The sequence below is a fragment of the Zosterops lateralis genome (genome assembly GCF_965231275.1).
Source record: "Zosterops lateralis genome assembly, chromosome: 27".
NCBI lineage: Eukaryota > Metazoa > Chordata > Aves > Passeriformes > Zosteropidae > Zosterops > Zosterops lateralis.
Genome location: NC_139787.1, coordinates 270742 through 279105, shown reverse-complemented (window position 1 = coordinate 279105; position 8364 = coordinate 270742). Strand labels below are relative to the sequence as shown.

Genomic DNA, 8364 nt, shown 5'->3' with positions numbered 1-8364 from the left:
ACACAGGACACATGGGGACACCGACAGGAGGACACGGACACACATAGGACACACACAGGACACGGGGGACACCGAACTGTCCCCAATCTCCGGTGACCGCCCGAGGGCTCGGCCTTTCCCGGCGGCCCGCCAGGGGGCGCCATCACCGGCGCGGGTGAAGCCCCGCCCCCTCCCAGGAGGCCCCGCCCACACCCAGGAGGCCCCGCCCCCCGTGATGGCGGGAGCGCGCGTGCTCGTGCACGTGCAGCGGGCGGGGGCGGGGGGGGCGGCGGCGTTTGGGCAGGTCCGGGGGGGGGACCGGGGGGGGACCGGGGTGACATGGGGGGTACTGGGGGTCTGGGGACTGTGGGGACAATGGGGGCGGACAGCGGGGGGGGGTACCGGAGGTACCGGGGGTCGTTGGGGGGGCAGAGGGAGAACCAGGGGGGATCGGGGGGTACCGGGGGGCTTTGAGGGTCTGGGGGCTGCGGGGACAATGGGGGGGTACCGGGGGTCGTTGGGGCTCTGGGCACTGCGGGGACAATGCGGGTGACACCCCAAGGGAGGGGCGCGGCCCCCGCGGTGTCGCGGGGCAGTGACAGCTCAGTGTCCCCGCAGAGCGTCACCGGCGCGTTCTGCCCCCCGCACTCGGACGCGGCCCCGGTGAGCTGCGGGCTGGAGAGCGGCCGCTTCCTCATCTCCGATGTCCCTTTCCCCGGCTCCGCTGTCACCCTCCTCAAGGTGCCACCCCCACCCCCCTGTGTCACCTCCCCAGGTGTCCCCAGGGAGCCATCCCAGCCCTGACCCCCCTGTCCCCGCAGAGACCCCCGTTCTGCCCCGCCAAGCTGGGGGGGGCTGCCCTGGGTGACCCCAGGGGACACTCGGGGGTGGCCGCGGCGGTGGCCGTGCTGCTGGAGGACAAGGGCGGCCACGTCCTGCTGACCCGCCGGGCCCCCGGCCTGAGGCACTTCCCGGGTGTTTGGGTGCCCCCAGGTGAGTGTGAGCACGGGGGACACGGGGGGCTGGGGTCCCTGGCCCCTCACTCAGGTGGGGACAGGAGCACTCAGTTCCCTGACCCCTCACTCAGGTGGGGACAGGAGATCTGGGGGTCCCCTGACCCCTCACTCAGGTGGGAGGGTCCCCTGACCCCTCATTCAGGTCAGCCCTGGGATGCCCTGACCCCTCACTCAGGTGGGGACAGGATCTGTGGGGTCTCTCACCCCTCACTCATGTGGGGACAGCAGCTCTGGGGTCCCCTGACCCCTCACCCAGGTGGGGACAGTGGCTCTGGTGTCCCCTGACCCCCGTCCCCACACACAGGTGGGCACCTGGAGCCAGGAGAAGAGGTGAGGTGACACCGTGGGGAGGTGCCCAGGTGAGTGTCGGGGCCCAGGCGCCCCCTGACCCCCCAAACCCGCAGCTGGTCACTGCAGGGCTGCGGGAACTGGCCGAGGAGACGGGGCTGCACCTGGAGCCCGGCACCTTCTCGTGGCACCTGCTCGGCCTCTGGGAGGTAACGACCCCTCCCCACACCCGGGGCTGGGCAGGGGGGACACCCCCAGGGGTCTGCCCTGCCCCACGGCTCACCCCTGCTCCCCACAGACCCTGTTCCCCCCCAGGCTGAGCTGGGGGCCACCACGCTGTCACCACATTGTCACCTACCTGGGGCTGCGCTCAGCCGAGCCCCGGCAGCAGCTGCAGGTGAGGGGCGCCTGTGGGGGGTCTCTCTGAGGGTGGGGGTCCCTCCATGGGAGGGGTGTTCCTGCCCTGGCAGTCCCTCCATGGGGGGGCGCTCTCCCCTGTGGTTGGGGTCTCTCTAAGGGTGGGGGTCTCTATTGGGGTTGGGGGTCCCTATTGGGGTTGGGGGTCCCTATTGGGGTTGGGGGACCCTATTGAGGTTGTAGTCCCTCTAAGGGTGGGGGTCCCTCTAAGAGGGAGAGTCCATATCAAGGTGGGAGTCCCTATTGAAGTTGGGGGTCCCTATCAAGGTTGGGGTCCCTCTAAGGGTGGGGGTCCCTATTGGGATTGGGGGTCCCTCTAAGGGTGGGGGTCCCTCTAAGGATGGGGGTCCCTATTGGGGTTGGGGGTCCTTATTGGGATTGGGGGACCCTATTGAGGTTGTGGTCCCTCTAAGGGTGGGGGTCCCTATCAAAGTTGGGGGACCCTATTGGGGTTGGGGTCTCTCTATGAATGGGGGTCCCTCTAAGGGTGGGAGTCCCTATTGGGGTTGGGAGTCCCTATTGAGGTTGTGGTCCCTCTAAGGGTGGGGGTCCCTATCAAACTCGGGTTCCTCCCCGTGGGGGTCCCTCCCTCCCTGAGGGGTCCATGCCAGGCCCGGCTGTCCCCGAGCCCGTGTGAGGTCAGCGCCGTGGCCTGGCTGGAGCCCCTGGTGCTGGAGGCCATCGCTGCCACCGAGGATGGAGCCGAGGGACCGGGATCGGGACCGGGACCGGGATTGGGATCGGGATCGGGATCATTCCCCGGAGACCTGCCCACCACCGTGGGGTGAGACTCTCCTGACCCCGCGGGGACAGATTGGAGAACACCCGGGGCTGTCCAGCCCCATCCCTGATCCCGTTCCCTGCCCCAGGATCACGGAGCTGAGCCCTGATGGATTCCAGAGCTCCCAAATTCCCACCGGGGTCCTCCTGCGCCGAGCCCCGGCCCACAGGCCCGACCTGGAGCGCGTCAGCACCGGCACCAAATTCGCCCTGGGCAGGTGGCGGGACAGGCCCGGCCGGAGGGACCCGGAATAAAGTGAATAAAGCGTTTTCCATCGGGATCCGGGTCTGTGTGAGAGACGGGAGACCCCAGGGATGGGCTGGGGGTTCTGGGGTTCCGGGTGGGGAATGGAGCAGGGGACACCCCCTTGCCTGAGTGTCGGGTGGGGACACGGGGTGGGACATGGAATGGGACAGGGATGAGACATGGAATGGGACATGGAATGGGACACGGGATGGGACAGGGATGGGACATGGAATGGGACATGGAATGGGACACGGGATGGGACAGGGAATGGGACACGGGATGGGAAAAGGGAATGGGACATGGAATGGGATACAGAAGGGGACACGGAAGGGGACACAGGATGGGACACAGAAGGGGACAGGGAATGGGACACAGGATGGGACAGGGAAGGGGACACAGAAGGGGACAGGGAATGGGACAGGGAATGGGACACAGGATGGCACACAGAACGGGACACGGAAGGGGACACGGGATGGGACACAGGACAGGACACAAAAGGGGACACAAAAGGGGACACAGAATGGGACACGGAACGGGACACGGAACGGGACACGGAACGGGACACAGAAGGGGACACAGAAGGGGACACAGAATGGGACAGAGAAGGGGACACAGAAGGGCACACAGAAGGGGACAGGGAATGGGACAGGGAATGGCACACAGAAGGGGACACAGAAGGGCACACAGAATGAGGCACAGCCCAGGCGTGTGTGTCATTTCCCGGTTTAATGCCACAGCCCCAGCCCGGCCTCGGCCCGCAGGATCCGCAGCAGCGCCCTGTGAACTCCCTGGTCCATGAACCCCTGCGGAGGAGGGAGTGTGGCTGTTCCCGGACCCCACCCGGGTGCCCGGCACACAAAACTCTGCCCCCACCCCCCGGGCAGGGCCAGGGGGTCCCACCTGGGCAGCCTGGAGCAGGTGGCTCCTGTACACGGCCACGGTGTCCCGGTGCTGCTTCTGCTGCACCTGCGGGGGAAACGGGCAGGGTGAGGCTCAGGGTGACACTGGGTGACACTGGGTGACACTGGGTGACTCAGAGGGTGACACCGGGCCCTGTCCTCACCTCCAGCTGCAGCTGGAGCTGAGCACTCCGGCCCCGCAGCCCCAAAACCTCGGCCGAGAGTTTCTCTGTCTCCACCAGCAGCTGCTTCAGCTGGGGGGGGAAAAAACAGGGGCAGGTTTGGGGGTCTGGGAGGGGGTTTGTTGCTCCCAGCGCCTCCCAGAGCCGCCTTGGCCCCCCTGAGTTCCCCCCTCACTCCTCGAGGTGCCCCCAAATGGGGCTGGGAGATGGGACAGGGATGGGATGGGATGGGATTGGGAATGGGGATGGGAATGGGGATGGAATAGGAATAGGAATAGGAATAGGAATAGGAATAGGAATAGGAATAGTGATGGGAAGGGGCTGCAGGTGATGACAATGGGAACAACAGTGGGAAGGGGAGGATGATGATGATGGAAAGAGGACTGGGAAGAGGATGAGGATGGGGAAGGACATTGGGATGGGGATGGGAAGAAGAGGAAGATGGGAAGGGGTCGGTCATGGGGTCGGGGATGGGAGGAGGAAGATGACTGGAATGGGACCGTTCCTGGGCAGACCCCATCCCCATCCCCGTTCCCAGCCCACCCCTCACCTTCCCGTCCTTGTCCCGGCAGAGCCGCTCCAGCCGCGCCGCCCGTTCCCGCAGCTCCCGCAGCTCCCGCTCCCCCCGGGCCGCCCGGGCCTCCGCCGCCTCCCGCCAGGGCTGTGCCCCCTGCCCCGGGGGCTCCGGGGGGGCCCGGGCGGTGCTGCCGCTCCCCGAGCCCTGGGGCTCATCGGGACCCCCTGGTTCCCCCGGTTCCCCCGGTTCTTCTCCCGGTTCTTCCCCCGGTTCTTCTCCCGGTTCTTCTCCCGGTTCTTCCCCCGGTTCTCCCGGTGCCCCGCCGTCCCCGGGGCTTTCCCCGGGCTGTCCCTCCATCTCGCTGAGGAGCTGCAGAGCCTCGTGCTGGGACCTCACCAGCGCGTCCAGGCGCCGCTGCAGCTCCCGGAGAATCATCGCGGCCCCGACATTGTCCCCTCCTCCCCCCGCCGCCGCCTCCCGCAGCCGCGCCCCGAGCCCGTCCCGCACCTCCCGGGGCTCCTGGCGGGTCCTCCCGGCCTCGTCCCGTTCCCCGGGGTCCCGGAGCCCCCGGTGGAGCCCCCCGGCCTCGTCCCCCTTCCCTGGATCCCGCAGCTCCTCCTGCCCCGCATCGTTTCCTTTCCCTGGATCCCGGAGCTCCCGGCGGAGCCCCCCGGCCCCGTTCCCTTCCCCCGGACCCCTCAGCCCCCTGAGCTCCCGGCGGAGCCCCCCGGCCCCGTTCCCTTCCCCCGGACCCCTCAGCCCCCTGAGCTCCCGGCGGAGCCCCCCGGCCCCGTCCCCTTCCCCCGGACCCCTCAGCCCCCTGAGCTCCCGGCGGAGCCCCCCGGCCCCGTCCCCTTCCCCGGGGCCCCGCAGCCCCCTGAGCTCCCCCCGCAGCCGCTCCCGCTCCCGGCCCAGCCGCGCCAGCTCCACCAGGAGTTTCCCGTTTCTCTCCCGCAGCTCCAGCAGCTCCTTTTCCATCCCCCCGGGGGTCTCTCCCCGGTTTTCCCCGGGCGGGGCCGGCTCGGGGCCGTTCCCCGCACCCCGACACGGTGCCCGGGGCTTTTCCAGGCGGGTTTGGGACCCCCGGAGCATCCTGGCGTTGAGCTGCTCCTGGTGGCGCAGGGCCCGCTCCAGCCCCGCCGCCAGGCGCCCCCAGGGCCCGGCCCGGGGGGGATCCGAATCCTCATCTTCATCCTCATCCTCATCCTCATCCTCATCCTCATCCTCATCCTCATCCTCATCCTCATCCTCATCCTCCTCCTCCTCCTCCCCGTCCCGGCCCCGGGGGGAGACCCCGGCCCTCCCCCCCGCCGTGTGGGGGCGCTCCTCCCCCCGCCGGGCCGGGGGCGGGACCAGCCCCGGGGTCTCGGTGCCGCCGTGTTCTCCCTCCTGCTCTTCATCCCTCGTCCTCCTCTTCCTCAGCTCGGCCACGCGCCGGGCCAGGAGCTCCAGGAGAGCGGCGTCATCCTCATCATCCTCCTCATCCTCATCCTCGCCTTCATCCCGGCCCCGCAGGAGCCTCAGGAGCTCCCGCAGCCGCCACCGGGTGTCCTGGGCAGTTTCCTCCAGTCTCTGGCATTGCAGAGTTTTCCTCTCCAGCTCCTCCCGCAGACCCCGGTCCCGCTGCTCTTCCTCCTCCTCCTCCTCCCGGGCCGGGGTTCCCACCTGTCCAGCGCCGTTCTCTGCTGGAGGGGAAAACACAATCCTGTTTTCTGATTTTTTTTTTCCCTATTTTTTTTTTCCATTTTTACCCAGTTTTTTTCACACTCCCCCCTTTTTTTTTTTTTTTTTTTTTTTTTTTTTTTTTTTTTGGGGGGGGGGTGGGGTGTCCAGGAGGTCTCACCTCTCCTCCCACAGTGCGGGACCCTCCGGGGAGCCCAGCTCGGGCCCTTCCCGGTGACATTCCCGGTGACATTCCCGGTGTCCCTGTCCCTCTGGTGGCCCTGCAGCAGCTCGGCCACTTCCAGGCTGCCCTGAGCCAGCGCCAGCTCCAGCGCTGTCCTGAGGGGACATGGGTGACACGGGGGGACACGGGGACACAAGGGTGACACAGAGGGACATGGGGACACAAGGGAACAGTGACAATGGCAGGGGGTGGCACATGGGCACGGTGACACGGTGACACGGTGGCCCGTCCCTTCTCTGAAGCGGTGACACCCTTGGGGCACCACAGACACAGGGGTGTCCCCAGTGTCCCCAGTGTCCCCCAGTGTCCCCAGTGTCCCCGGGGTGTCCCCAGTGTCCCCAGTGTCCCCAGTGTCCCCAATGTCCCCAATGTCCCCAGTGTCCCCAGTGTCCCCAGTGTCCCAGGGGTGTCCCCAGTGTCTCCAGTGTCCTCAGTGTCCCCAGTGTCCCAGGGGTGTCCCCAGTGTCCCAGGGGTGTCCCCAGTGTCCCCAATGTCCCCAGTGTCCCCAGTGTCACCCACCTGCCATCCCTGTCGGCTCAGGGGTGTCCCCAGTGTCCCCCCAATGTCCCCCAATGTCCCCCAGTGTCCCCAGTGTCCCCAATGTCCCCCAGTGTCCCCAGTGTCCCCCAGTGTCCCCAGTGTCCCCAGTGTCCCCTGTCCCCCAGTGTCACCCACCTGCCATCCCTGTCGGCTCAGGGGTGTCCCCAGTGTCCCCCAGTGTCCCCAGTGTCCCAGGGGTGTCCCCCAGTGTCCCCTGTCCCCCAGTGTCACCCACCTGCCATCCCTGTCGGCCAGGGGTGTCCCCAGTGTCCCCAGTGTCCCCAGTGTCCCCAGTGTCCCCCAGTGTCCCCCAGTGTCCCTGGTGTCCCCTGTCCCCCAGTGTCACCCACCTGCCATCCCTGTCGGCCAGCCCGGGATCAGCCCCACGCCGCAGGAGCTGAGCACAAACAGCCACGTGGTTCCCCTGAGCCGCCAGCATCAGGGGGGTCTGGCCGTGCTGGGGGGACACCTGGGGTGACCATCAGCCCTCACTGTCCCCCGTCACCCCCTGCTGTCCCCTGTCCCCACTCACGGCGTCGGGGACGTCCAGCGGGGCCTCGTGGTCACAGAGCAGGAGGACACTGGAAGCGCAGCCCGAGGAGGCTGCGGGGGGTGGGTGGTGTCACTGAGGGGCTCTGGGGGGCCTCTGGTGTCCCCCATGTCCCCAGGGTGTCCCCGTGTCCCCCCCTCACCTGCCCAGTGCAGCGGGGTCCGGTTCTGCCCGTCCACGTGGCGCTCATTGGCTCCGTGCTGGGGGACAGGGGAGGGACCCCGGGATGGGAATGGGATGGGCCTGTTCCTGTCCTCATCCCTGTCCTTGTCCCCGTCCTCATCCCTGCCTTTGACCCCATCCTCATCCCTGTCCTTGTCCCCATTCTGATCACTGTCCCCATCCCCACCTCCATCCTCATCCTCCTCTGCATCCCCATCCTTATCCCTGTCTCTATCCTGATCTCCATCCCCTGTTTTCACCTCCAGCTCCATCCCATCCCCATCCCATCCCATTCCCATCCCACTCCGTACCTGCAGCAGCACCTTCACACACTGGGGTTGGCAGGCGATGGTGGCCAAGTGCAGGGCGGTGCTGCCTGTGGGGACCAGAGGGGCACTGGGGACACCCCGGGGGACAAAACCCCCCTAAGGGACACCCCAGGGGACACCCCCCTCAATTGGGGGACACCCTGTCCTTGGGGACATCCCCAGGGGACACTCCCTCCTTGGGGACACCCCCAGGCTGCTCCCGGGGGTCCCTGCCTTGGGCTGCAGGTCTGGGCCTGCCCCAGAGGTGACACAAGGACCTGGCTGGGTGTCCCCAAGGTGTCCCCAAGGTGTCCCCACCCCACCTACCGTCATCGTTGGTCCCGTTGACAGGAGCCCCGTGCTCCAGCAGCAGCGTCAGGCACTCGGTGAGACCCTCGGCCGCGGCCAGGTGGAGCCTGGGGAGGGGGAGAGAGGTGTCCGTGACCCCCCAGACCCCCCCCCGGTGTCCCCCCGGCGGTGACATACGCGGACTGTCCCCCGGGCGTTGAGCTTGGCGGGCCGGGCGGCCTTGCGGGCGGCCAGAGCGGCCACCCGGGCCACGTCCCCGCGGG

General features: G+C 67.9%; 2 protein-coding genes across 2 annotated transcripts in view; one reads left to right on the top strand and one right to left on the bottom strand.

Annotated features, from left to right (window-relative positions):
• Positions 1-214: 214 nt before the first annotated feature.
• NUDT17 (nudix hydrolase 17) lies at positions 215-2735 on the top strand (the record flags this gene model as incomplete). Its single annotated transcript, XM_083878820.1, has 8 exons — positions 215-283; positions 598-720; positions 801-972; positions 1300-1325; positions 1400-1492; positions 1582-1680; positions 2312-2484; positions 2570-2735. The coding sequence occupies 8 exons, from the start codon at positions 215-217 to the stop codon at positions 2733-2735; spliced, it is 921 nt and encodes a 306-aa protein (XP_083734946.1).
• Positions 2736-3395: 660 nt separating this feature from the next.
• Positions 3396-8364, bottom strand: part of LOC310919454 (uncharacterized protein) — a gene marked incomplete at its 5' end in the record, with an annotated part of 30042 nt that continues 25073 nt past the window's right edge. The window contains 14 exon segments of the mRNA XM_083878819.1: positions 3396-3530; positions 3628-3693; positions 3791-3880; positions 4359-4469; positions 4722-5512; positions 5822-6010; positions 6169-6326; positions 7123-7229; positions 7305-7375; positions 7465-7522; positions 7796-7856; positions 8116-8208; positions 8279-8289; positions 8291-8364. Of these exon segments, the coding sequence (XP_083734945.1) occupies positions 3453-3530; positions 3628-3693; positions 3791-3880; positions 4359-4469; positions 4722-5512; positions 5822-6010; positions 6169-6326; positions 7123-7229; positions 7305-7375; positions 7465-7522; positions 7796-7856; positions 8116-8208; positions 8279-8289; positions 8291-8364 (1958 nt within the window). The 3' untranslated portion in view covers positions 3396-3452.